Source organism: Erinaceus europaeus, chromosome 8 (genome assembly GCF_950295315.1).
Source record: "Erinaceus europaeus chromosome 8, mEriEur2.1, whole genome shotgun sequence".
NCBI lineage: Eukaryota > Metazoa > Chordata > Mammalia > Eulipotyphla > Erinaceidae > Erinaceus > Erinaceus europaeus.
In genome coordinates, this window is record NC_080169.1 from 28,975,559 (window position 1) to 28,988,253 (window position 12,695).

At 34.8% G+C, this 12,695-nt stretch overlaps 1 protein-coding gene across 4 annotated transcripts in view; it reads left to right on the forward strand.

The window, feature by feature from the left end:
* HYCC1 (hyccin PI4KA lipid kinase complex subunit 1) overlaps window positions 1-12,695 on the forward strand; it is a 143,694-nt gene that overhangs the window by 101,162 nt on the left and 29,837 nt on the right. Inside the window, exons 11-12 of one of the 4 annotated variants that reach the window (XM_060196089.1) lie at window positions 1,347-1,641; window positions 2,433-2,564. The exons of 1 other annotated variant lie outside the window; for it this stretch is intronic. In XM_060196089.1, coding sequence (XP_060052072.1) covers window positions 1,347-1,615 — 269 coding nt within the window. In that variant the 3' untranslated portion in view covers window positions 1,616-1,641; window positions 2,433-2,564. Of the gene's footprint in view, window positions 1-1,314; window positions 1,642-2,432; window positions 8,757-12,695 lie in introns of those variants that run through there. 2 more of the 4 variants (XM_060196087.1, XM_060196092.1) reach the window with 2 other exon arrangements.

The following is a 12,695-nucleotide window of genomic DNA, read 5'->3' on the forward strand; positions in this document are numbered from 1 at the left end:
GGGAAGTTATTATACCAGCACAGTAGCTCACAAGCTCAGGGCAACGTGAAACTTTGATGCTTTCTACTCCTAGGTTTGTATCAATAGTACCTATAATATTTATAATGACTTTTAAATGTTTAACATTTGAGAGAATCAGAATTAGGTATTGGTTCTCAAACTTGCTGCACTGAGCGTTCTGAAAATTCTGATGCTCAGGTCAAACCTCATGCTAATTAAGTTGGAATATCTGGAATATCAGAAGCCCTTACAGATACCCTGGTGAAGCCAAATGTGCTGCAAAATTTAGAACTCATAGGAACATGTTGCTCTGGCCTCTAATCTTTTACTACCAGTTACTATTTCCTAGGCTCTAGTATAAAAATGACTGGTCCTGTCATGAAAGTCTTTTGAATGTTTTTGTTTACATATTTAAAGTGTATACACAGTTTTACATAGTCTTGTATTGTTTTGAATTTTAAGTTTCATTATGGTTCATAATAATATGTTTATGTTATGTTTTGTCATTTATTACAAATTTTTCATTGACACCTTTTACAGCCATGCTCTTGTGACTTTAAGACATAGAATAAAATGTTTACAAGGATTAACTACTTAGGAATTTGATCTCTTTGTTTTTGTGGCCGTTTTCAGAACTAACAGCCAATTTGCTTTTCCAAGCCCATTTTCATTTTTCTCCATAACAGTAATGAACTGTTGGAAGCTGACCTAAATTTATGGAATTAATATGAGTCTGAAGGAATAGGATGCTTAAATATATCATGGCCAAATTAATATTTGCTAATATAAAATGATTGATATGCAAGGCAAAAATAAGACCTTAGAATTACTAGCCATGATATATAGAAAGAAACATTTTTTCAATATCATGGCTTATTAAGTCAGCCTCAGTGTAATATTAAAATATAGAATATTAATTATACAGAGCATAGTTCCTACAGTATTGCACTTGGTTCCTCATGTTGCAAGTGAGCTAGAATTGGACATTTGCCTAAGGCTTAACATAAATTCATGAAGTTAAAATGTTTAAAACAGTATAAATTTTATTTTTTTTATTAAAAATTTGTTTCACAGTCTATGTCAAATATGTGTGTGAAAAAATGCAGAACAGGAATTAATGCTCTCTGAGTTTTTTGGTTGTCATTTAAAATTAAAGAACATGATCCTTTTGTCTCTCATGCTGTTAGAATGTTGTAAATTATGGGAATTTCAACAGAGCAAATGTCTGGCTTAATTCATAGCACTCACTTGTCCAATTTTTGTTTGAATCTTTTGTTTTTCTTGTCTTGCACTTTTATTTTGTTTTGTTTTCAGCCATCATTTTGTCTTATCATCTTCAATTCTAGAGCAACCTGACAACAATAATGATACTACTGAATTGGGCATCCTTGTCATTCCTGAGATTAGTGTCACAAATGTGGCCGGAGAGAGAACCGGGAATGGGGAAAAAGGCAGAACACTAGGAGAGATTGATGCTCAGCATATACAGGGTGTGCAGGAAACAGCCACAGATCCTAGAACTGAGAGCAAAGGCTTGCCAGAGATCAGGAGGCAAAAATCTGTAAGAAAAATGATGGAGGATGGAATAAACTCATCTGGCAGAGTGCAGTTTTAGCAAGCACTTTATAGCTGCACTCCAAGGTATCTCATGGCACAGGGACCACTGCTGCATGTTTTGAGCAACAGTTGCACAGTCACAAAATTTTTGCATGTCATCTAATAATCAAAATGCATGAATTATGCACCACAATTTCTTAATGACTCAATGCTTTTTGGAATGGTCACACCTATATTGTCCTTGAGTAAATTGTTAATAAAACAGATGCAGAAAATTGCCTCCAAAATAATTTTCTGCTTATCTTTTTAAGATGTAAAATTATTTTCCCATCTCTGCATTTTTGTCATCTTTGATATGAAGTATAATGTATGTACAATTTAACAAGTTTGAACTTGTGGTATATATATATTTCTATCTTGGCATAATAATCTAGAATGTAAAATGCAATCTTTAAAAAAATTTTTAAAATATCTTAATATCATTTTAAAAATTCCTTTGTAAGAACTTTGATTTTTAGATTGATTTGTTATTAAGGGAAAATTTACCCATAGTTTTACTGTGTGATTTTTTTCTTTCTAATTATTCCTGATCTTTTGCATGAATAGAAAGATAACTTTTAAAAGCATAGTGGGGGTATGGTTCCTAGCATGCTTTTTCTTTTAATATACTCTAAAGTACTATTATTTAATTATAATGAACAAATTTTTGCATTTTATAGAATGTTTTGAGTTATCCTTTGATTCTGGTCTACGATCTGTTGCTTTATATAATTATGCTAAATTAATTTAAAGCACAACCAATTTGGCATTAATTATATAAAAGTAATTGTCTAGAACACTTAATGTTAATTCATCTTTATTATTTCTTTGTTTAGGAAATGCAGAATTAACAGGTCCAGAAGAACTGATGGAGATATCTGAAGTTGACGAGGGATTTTATTCCAGGGCTGCATCTAGTACCAGCCAGTCGGGTTTATCAAACAGTAGTAACAATTCTAGTAATAAAGCAAGTGTAGGAAAGACTCAAAGACGGTCGGGAGGAAGCAAAACTGGAGGAAAAGAAAAAGAAACTACAGGGGAGTTTTGCAAAGATCATTTTGCTCGAAAACAAACTCAGAGAGCCCAAAGTGAAAATCTTGAGCTTCTCTCTCTAAAGAGACTTACATTAACAACCAGCCAATCCCTGCCAAAGCCTAGTAGCCATGGCTTGGCTAAGACTGCCGCAACTGTATTTAGCAAATCCTTTGAACAAGTCAGTGGTGTCACAGTCCCACATAATCCATCACCTGCTGTTGGCTGTGGGACTGTGACAGATGCCAATAGGTTTTCCGCTTGTAGTCTGCAAGAAGAAAAACTTATATACGTTTCTGAAAGGACTGAACTTCCAGTGAAGCATCTATCAGGTCAGCAGAGACCTCCCAGTATTAGTATTACTCTGTCCACAGATTAATTTGTAATAGTTTGCTCATGTAACCAGTGAATCGGAAACTATGACTTTATTGCTGCTGCTTTTTTTCCTTGTCACCAGGCCTTTATGCTGGGTCTGGGCCTGCATGATTCCACCACTCCTGGCATACTTTTTTTCTTTTTTCCAGATAGAAGGTGAGAGGGAGAGAGAGAGGCAGAGCAAAAAGGAGACATCACAACATCCTCCACTACTTGTGAAGCTTCCCTTTGCATTGTGCTCCCATGTGCTGGCCAGGAGTTTGGACTCAGTCCTCACACATGGTGAAGTGTGCACTCTACCAAACATGCTCCCTCCTGGCCCCATGACTTCATTTCTTTATGAAAGTGGTCAGGGTCTTTCATCCCTGTTCCTCACAGTAATGCTGGTGTCCTTATTTCTTAAGGCTGCCTAGACTTTATGAAGGATATAATTAATGTCTAGATTGCAGTTGAAATAATAGTTTCATTATTTCTTGGTTACCTTTTTGCTCCTTGATTGAAGTTTGTTTTTTTTTTTAATTTCTTACTTCCTTCTGTTACCTTAAGATGGTCATAACTGTGGTAATACATCTTGGCAGGTTATCTGATCAGATGGGTGACACCTCTTATGAAGTTAAAAAAATTTTTTAATCCTAGATCTATACCTATACAATTGATATTCAGAGTAAAAGGACATCTCCATATATAGAAACTTTGGGATGGGATTAGGCAGAAGTACAACTCCAGGAATTCTCCAGCTGGCTGCCCAGTAAAATAATCTGAAAAATAAGTGTACGAAAAAATTTTTAAATGATGTGTACCATAAGTGTCTGGTAAAAGTGTTTGTAACCAGATCACCTTTAAGATTAGGTTACATAAAATACTGGAAAATGTCCATTAACTCAGTACCTAGGCTACTATATGACTTGGGTAGAGCGCTTTCTGTTGTCATCTTTGAAATATATATGTATTTCTAGAAGTTGTATTGTTTTAAAGTGTTTGATCTGAATTTAGAAGGTAAGAATCCCTTTCAATTCCTAAGCTGCAGTAAACTATAAAGCTTGCTTATTCTGCTGCTGGACTTTGGAAATCTTAGTGAGTCTGGATTCCTGTAGTTCAAAGGGCACATCATGGAAGACTTCGTAGAAATCTTTGGAAGTCTTGCAACAAAACTCTCAAGATACCAGTGTCAACTACATATTGAAATTGTTAGTCTGCAAACAAGGAAATTAGGTAAATTTTTTCATCTAAAAAAATATCATGAGAGAAAATAAATGAAACTTGGACAAAGGGCATTTATAGACTAATTTTGCTTTTTATGTTCATATTCTTAAATTTAAAATTATAAAATATGGAAAACCAAACACTTCTTGTTTTGTGATCAGGCCTATTTTTAATGTTCTATTATAAGAGAAATAATAATCACTGTAGTTAACCCTAAGCAAAATTAATAAATAAGGCAGTTTGACTAAACAAACTTCTATGTAGCTATACAGATGTGTGACCTCTAGGTAGATAAAAAGTTAAATGTAAAAATTTAATGTTAGTGGTGGTTATTTCCATCAAGGTTGAGAATCCTGGTAACTCAAGTGACTTGAGTAATGATTCAGGGTATGAAAGAGAAAGCAGGGCCGAAGATGAGAGTAAGCTGAAAGAAAGCCTAGAGAGGTGTCTGCCAGATCTTTTTCTCTGTTAGTACACGTTGGTTTTCTTCATTGCTGTATGTAGCTGTGATCACACTGAAACTGATAGTTTTATCCTTGTATCTGCTTATATGGAGTTTAGATATGTGAACATGTTCTATGTCTATGAAGAGTGCCAAAGCATTTACTCTGTGAATGCAGTTCTGATGGTGACTGCTTTGGCCACCATTAGGGGGCTGGGCCAATTGAGCCCAAATCTTCATGCATACAAAGCATGCACTATAACGTTAAGATAGATTCCTGACCCCTGGATACCATTTTAGTAGAATTTTTCAAAAAAAGCATGCAATAGTTTTCATTTATTACATCTGAATACAATGTCTTTTAGAATAAATGAATTTTATTTTTTTACTTCCAGTAATAGAAATAAGATCTATTGGTATATGTTGTAGTTAAAAAAACAACCAGCAAACCTAAAGCAACATACTAGTGAAAGTTGGTGTTGTATTCATTTAATAGGAATCCTGTGTACACTGAATTTCCTCTTGTCCTTTTTTTTTTTTTTTTTTCCCACAACTAGGTACTGCTCACCTCTAGCTTATGGTGGTGCTAAAAGATTTTCTCTGGGACCTTAAAACCTCAGGCATGAAAGTCTTTTGAATAACCACTGGGTTATCTCCCTGGCCCTCTGAGGAATGATTAATAACAATGTTATTAGTCTTAACTGTTTTAAAGAATTTGGTATATAAAACAAGACAATATGGTTAGAAAACTGTAGAAGTTTGAGGAAACATTAACTAGCACATGTGAGACATCATATTTTAATATTCAGTGACTAGAATAGAACTTCATTTTGACATTATTTTAGATTTTTGCTATTAGTTATTGTTAGAGGACCAGCATTTGTGTCAACTGAACACTCCAGATCTCTTGAGTGAGAATCTGCATTTTTAACAAAAGCCTCAGATAATTTATACTCATTAAAGCTTGAGAAAAGTATCAGAAGATAAATAAATCACTTATCTAATATCTAGAATTCTTGCATCCCTAGCACAGATTTGCTAAAAGGTAGGTAATTACAATATTCGTAGTCTTAACAGTTAATTTTAACAATTGATAATTGACTTTCTAAGCCCTATAATTCTAAAACTTTAATGATTCTCATTTATTTTTTACAATATAAATGTGGCATTCACATTTTTCTTGTAGATATAGTTGAAACAAGAGCTGAAGGTGCCTTCAATAGAGTGGTTCTGAATTTTTGCTCCAAGTAATCTGCACTTTTAATTTTTTTAGAGTGTTAAAACAGTGAATCTCTCTCTCTCTTTCTCCCTCTGTCCCTCTTTCCCTCTCTCTCTCCCTTACTCCCTCCTTTCTTCTTTAACCAAAGCACCAAACTACTCTGGCTTTTGGTAGTGCTGGGAACTAGACAGCCAAACCTGAGACCTATCCCAGTCAAGTGTGCTGCACTACTGTTGTACAACCTCCCCAGCCAACAGTAAAATTGTTTAGTGTGTACCCTTTTATACTTTTTCAAATATAGATTATATACTTGAATTTTTTTACAGAAATTATAAATGTATTGTGCTGAGTATGGTAATAATTATAATTATACCTACAACTCTCCCCACTTACCTTTCCAAATTTGTAAGTTAAGATGATTTTTGTAAATCGTGTTCCCATGAAGATCTGGTGTGACCAATTAGCCATTCACCTCATATTTGTCCAGAATAATAACTTTTTTTACAAGAACAATTCTGTGAAAATTTGGGACCTTCCATCCTATATTTCAGAGTGTTTTTAGCAGACATAATAGCCCCATTGCACATTTGAAATCTTTTTTAAAGATCTTTTTATTAATTTATTTATTTATTGGATAGATAGAAAGAAATTGAGAGGGGAAGGGGCGATAGAGAGGAACAGACACAGACACCTGTAGCCCTGCTTCACCACTCGTGAAGCTTTCCCCTCCGCAGGTGGGGACAAGGAGCTTGAACCGGGGTCCTTGTGCACTCTAGTGTGTGTGCTTAACCAGCTGCACCACCGCCTGGCATTTGAAATCTTCAGTGAATCTGGAAACTATGTAATCTCTTATTCTTAAATACTAACTACACATTCCATGCCAAGGACCCAGGTTCAGGCTCTCAGCAAAGCTTCATAAACACTGGAACAGATCTACAAGTGTCTCTCTTTGTCTCTCCCTCTCTGTCTTCGCCTCCCCTCACAATTTCTTTCTGCCCTATCAAATAGAATTAAATTAAAATTAAAAAAGAAATACTCAGAGGAGCATCTAGAGGGGGTTGAATTGTTATGTGGAAAACTGAGAAATGTTATGCATGTACAAACTATTGCATTTTATTGTCGACTGTAAACCATTAATCCCCCAATAATGAAAATTTTTTAAAATAGCTTAGAAAAAGAGAGAGAGAGAGAGAGAAAGAAAGAAATACTAACTGCCTGAGGTTTTCTATGTAAAAGCTGGATTCCTGTAAGAGCATTTGCCTTTTGCAATCCAAGTGGAGAGAGAAAGTAGACTTTTCAAGGGAGTATTTCATAAACCCGTGGTCAAGCAAATTCCATGGAGTGACACTGCTCCGACACTTGTGGAACTTCTCCCATGGCTGCTGGGGGCCAGGGACTTGAACTTAGGTCCTTGTGCATGGCAATTTGTATGCTCTATCACGTGTGTCACCTGCCGTGGAACTTTTAAAGGCTACCCTGTGAACCTGAAAATAGAAATTCTTGTTCTTAAATGATGACAGGGTTTATTCTGAAACGTTCACTGCCATCTTCAATTAAAGCAAGTAATTTGCAAAATTGCTCACTTAAAAGCAAAAAATTGAGCTCTTCAACTGGTAGAGTAGCGCACATACATGCCTGAGATTTCTGGTTCAATTCTAGGCACTGCATATACCAGAGTAATGCTCTTTCCTCCTCTCCTCTCCTCTCCTCTCCTCTCCTCTCCTCTCCTCTCCTCTCCTCTCCTCTCCTCTCCTCTCCTCTCCTCTCTTCTCCTCTCCTCTCCTTTCTTTTCCTCTCTATCTCTTATAAAGCTTTAATGCTCTCATGTAGTAAGTAAATGCTCTTTAAAAATAAATAAAAGCAAAAAATTAAGTTAAATATTTAATCAGAACAGATAAATGTAATCCCAGTGTTAAGGTATTTTACCTATTTTGGAAGAATAAAATCAAAGTGTTAAAAATTATAGAGAAAAATGCACTTAGAGATTAAAAAGAATGTTTAATCAAGATTTAAAGTAAGCCTGTGTGCCCTGGGAGGTGGCACAGTGAATGAAGTGTTAGACTCTCAAATATGAAGTCCCAAGTTTGATTCCCAGCATTGTATGTACCAGAGTGATGTGTTGGTTCTCTCTCCCCTTGTTCTCTCATTGAGAAATAAATAAATAAATAAATAAATAAATAGTTTTAAAATAATGGGACTAGAGCTGCTTAACATTTAGAATATAGGCACAATAAGTCTACACGTTATTAACAGGAAGCACATCAAGGAAATATATATGTGTGTGTTTGAATAAAATTGCTGAAAATTGTTTTTTAAGAAGCACTTGAAAGAGTAATTTGGTACTTAAGTATTATAGATAAAAATTAATGTAGAGTAGTATCTTTCCAATCTTTGGATGAGAATTGATAACTAATTAAATTAGCATGACTTTGTACTTTCAGATTGGTTGCTTAGCAAAGTTATACTTAATGCTTTGAGTTTTTCACTTTAATGTTAGGTACTAATGTTAGGTTATATTCTTTATCAGAGAACTTAAATATCTTGTCTTTTGTACTTTGTAATTAGCTTGTGTATATCTAAAGAAACTACGAGTGAACATTTTGGAGGTTGTTTTGTGTTGTGTTTGTATCAATAGTAGAGTTCTGTAGTACCTGTGTAAGTGAACACAGGATAGTATTTCTCAGACTGTTGCCTTCTCTTATTTGGAGTGTACTTGCTTACCTCTTGCTTTCTAACCATGTAGTGGTACTAATCTTTTCATAGTAAATATACTTGTTTCTAATTGTAATCCTAGAGTTTACATTCCTTAAAGAATAAACTATGACTTTGGATATTTTTATGTGCTCTGTACATTTTTTAAATTATGGAAATAAACTGGAGTTCAGTTTTTTTGAAGTTTTGTATTTTGTGTAAATGTTCTCTATATGCAATACTTCATAAATAAATAGTGTTGTCTTTTGTTTTATTGAAATAAAAGTTGAAAAATGTTTTTTCCAGATCATTTTACTCATTAATAAATCATCATAAATTTTCCAAAAGTCATAATGTGGAGGAAGAAGGTAAAGGAGGAAGACTTAGGTGAGTTAAGCTATTGAGAGTTCTGGGAATAAGCCATAGGACAATGACATCTCATTTCTGGATTTATTTTTTACATGGTCTATGGATAACAGGAACATTTAAAAGAAGAGGATGAGCTCCATGGATCATACAGTATTGGCTGATGATTTATCATACCAGAAGCACAGGCAAATTTAGGTATCAGTGCTTTACCCTTAAAGATCAATCACTAGTTCTTGGGTGCAGAAAATTTATGTTCCTAGCACCTAACAGCATTCTGTGTGTGGTAGATGTTGAAACACTTAATGAATGAATGGGTTAAGTTTGGTGGTTTTGAAAAGAGAGCAGGGATAAAGTTTCTAATGTATTACTTTACAGTAGAATTTTAGAATTTCATCCATCGACTCTAAGAAATCTCTATGAAATTATTTGAATTGCTTTACTATGTGTGTTGTTGACTATTTATCTTGATAATACCATTTCATCTAAGAACTAATTTAGGCAAGATTTTCTAGACTACAATTAGAGCAGTATGTAAGCAGTAGGAAATATGTACTCATCTAGTAACTTTAGTAATTTCTATAGATTGTGATCTTGCATAATAGAAACTAACTTTGGTAGTACTAATATAAATAATTCATAAAAATACTTTTATAAACAATTTTAGTCATCTGGTAATTTCCCTTGCATTGTGTTATTGTGGTAGATGTGATAACAATTTTTCAATTAAAATTACATATTTTTAATCTTCAAAGTAGTCTTATAAAATAAGTGGAATGCCCATTTTACAAAAGAGGAAACTGAAGCTCTCAAGAGGGCAAATAACTTGCCCAGGGTCACCCCGCTTCTGGGTGGCAAGCTAGGCATTAAACACTTCATGACTCTTAAGATACTGTCTAGATACTATATAGTGAGCACTTACTAAAAAAAATTACTATCCCATCTGCTTTATAGATGTTAATGACAAGCTTTAAGGTAAGATAAGAGTTTGCCAAAAATAAGTTACGGTATTTCTTGTATAACTTGTATTTTAATGGTAAACCAAATGCTGGTTATTCTGATATTAAAAATTTAGTAAAATACAAGTTAAGATTTCTTCTTTTAAAATTATCAAATAAAGAATAAGACAAATGATCCTAACATGAGTTCAAATGCAGGGAAACCATTAATCTCTGAGACCATTGTCTAGACTAGTTGAAACAAATTGATTGACAATTCAGGAGAATCTGTAAAACTTCAGTGTTTACATATCCTTTTAGCCTAGCAATCCTCTCTTTTGTTTATTCCATACTCTTTCTATAGTTTTAGCCAAAATGTATAAAGAAAATGTTCAAGGTATTCATTGCAACATTGTAATAGCAAGAATGGATATAATAGCCATTAATAGAAGAATGGATAAATTATAGTACATGTATATAGTGGAATATGATGTAGCCATTAAAAACAATGCTGATCAGTCTCAATTTAAAAAGAACCCCTGGGCGTGGTCCAGGAGGTGGCACAGTGATAAAGCTTTGGACTCTCAAGCATGAGGTCCTAAGTTTGATCCCTGGCAGCACATATGCCAGAGGGATGTCTGGTTCTTTCTCTCTCCTATCTTTCTCAATAAATAATAAAATCTCAAAAGAAATTTTTTTAAAAAAAGAACCCCTGGGGACCTGCAAGATAGTTCACCCGGGCAGTACTTGTTTTGCTGTGTGTGTAAACCTGATTCAAATCTGGTCTTTGTCAAACTGGTAGAAGCTTTGATGCTGTGGTATCTTTCTCTTTCTCCTATCTCTATCTGCTTTTTATCTGGAAAAGTTGGCAGGAGTGGTAATGCCCTCATGAGGGCCAAAAAATAAATAAGTACATAAAAATAGGAATAGATAGATATATATAGAGAGAAACCAGGTGGAGGCATACCTGCTTGAGAGCACATGTTACAATGCTCAAAGAACTGAGTTCATGCCCCTGGTGCACACCTTCAAGGGGGAAGCTTTGTGAGTGATGAATAAGTGCTGTTTTTCTCTGTCTCTATCCCCCCTTCCCTCTTGATTTCTCTCTGTGTCTATGAAATAGGAAAATAAGGTTAAAAAATAGATTATATGTATAATATTAATACACATGGCACATATGTTAATACCCCATTTTCTTAAGATGTAGAAAGTTTAATATGGCTGTGCATGAGTGTGTATGTGCAAGCTTACTGATATATGTGGTGGAAAACATTGTATCTAAGTGTGATTTCTAGATAGTCTGCATTTGCAAGTGGGCAGGGGAGGTGGCTGAAAGTAGTTGGCAGCAATGAGTTAGTTGTCTTTGCATCTCTACTAGTTTGAAAGTTTGAAGCTCCTTGAAGTGATGTTGTATTTAAAGTAAAAAAAAAAAAAAACCTTTAGGGGCTTTTTAAATACTTACTTATTTTCCCTTTTGTTGCCCTTATTGTTTTATTGTTGTTACAGTTATTATTGTTGTTACTGATATCATTGTTGTTGGATAGGTTAGAGAGAAATCGAGAGGGGGAGAGAAAGACAGTCACCTGCAGACCTGCTTCACTGCCTGTGAAGCAACCTCCCTGCTGGTGGGGAGCTAGTGGCTCAAATCGGGATCCTTATGCCAGTCCTTGTGCTTCGCACCACGTGTGCTTAAACTGCTGCACTACCACCCGACCCCCGTGATCTTGTATTTTAATGGAACCTTCCCCAAAAGTCACTTAACATTGATATACAGACATGTTGAAGAAGAGTGAATTGAGCTGATAGAGGAAAATACTGTGGGCCAGCCAAGGACTTAAGTTCAAACCCATGCTCCCCACATATAGAATAGTGAAGCAGTGCTGTAGATATCTTTCTTCCTATTTTCTCCTCTCAGTTTCTTTCTGTCCTGTCTAAGAGAGAGAGAAATTGATGGGGAGTAGCCATTCTACTGTATAATAATTAAATGCAAATTAAATGATCAATGCTTTTTAAAACGTACTGCAATGAGAAAACAATAAGAAAGCATTCTACCTGATGTGTTTAGCTACCTGTGTCTTATAACTAGAAAAGAAGCTGTTTGTGGAGTTTTAGAATCTGCTTAAATGGTTTAAAGCATTTCTGTCAAGATGGGAAACTGATTTGAATTTGGCAAAAGTTAATGAAATGGTTTAGAACTGGTGGTCACAGAAAGCAAGGATCTTGACTCGCTCTGATAACTAAACTGTAGTTTATCAGATCAGCTGTTTGGCCAAACAAGCTGATAATTGTCTCTATCTTATAGGGATTTCCTTATACAAACAAAAGAAAAAGTCATAGATTGTTTTTACTTTTTGTTTTCTTTATAGTCTTGTTTTTTCTTGGGTAAGGTTTCCTAGGATAGTCAAATAAATATTAATAGTCTGAACAAAATATATATTTTTTAATATAAGAAACTAAAAAGTCAGTTTCCTTATTGGGACAACTACTTACCTGGAGGTATTGGCTATTTTAGAATACATACTTGAAGAGCTTAAGCAGTACTTTTTAACACTCTTGAAAGGTTGGGAGGATAAATGTTGGTACTAGTGCTTGTTTAGTCATGGGTGAGGTCCTAGAAAGTTCCAGACTGGGGCAGGTATTGGTATACCTAGCTAAGTGCATGTTACCATGTACAAAGACCTGGGTCAAGCTCCAGTCTTTCCTGCTGAGAGGAAGCTTCAGGAGAGGTAAAGCAGTGCTGCAGGTATTTCTCCCCCCTCCCCACCCCATCTTCCCTTCTCAATTTCTCTCTGTCCTAGTAAATTAAAAAATAAAGCCTTTAAAAAGTATTTTT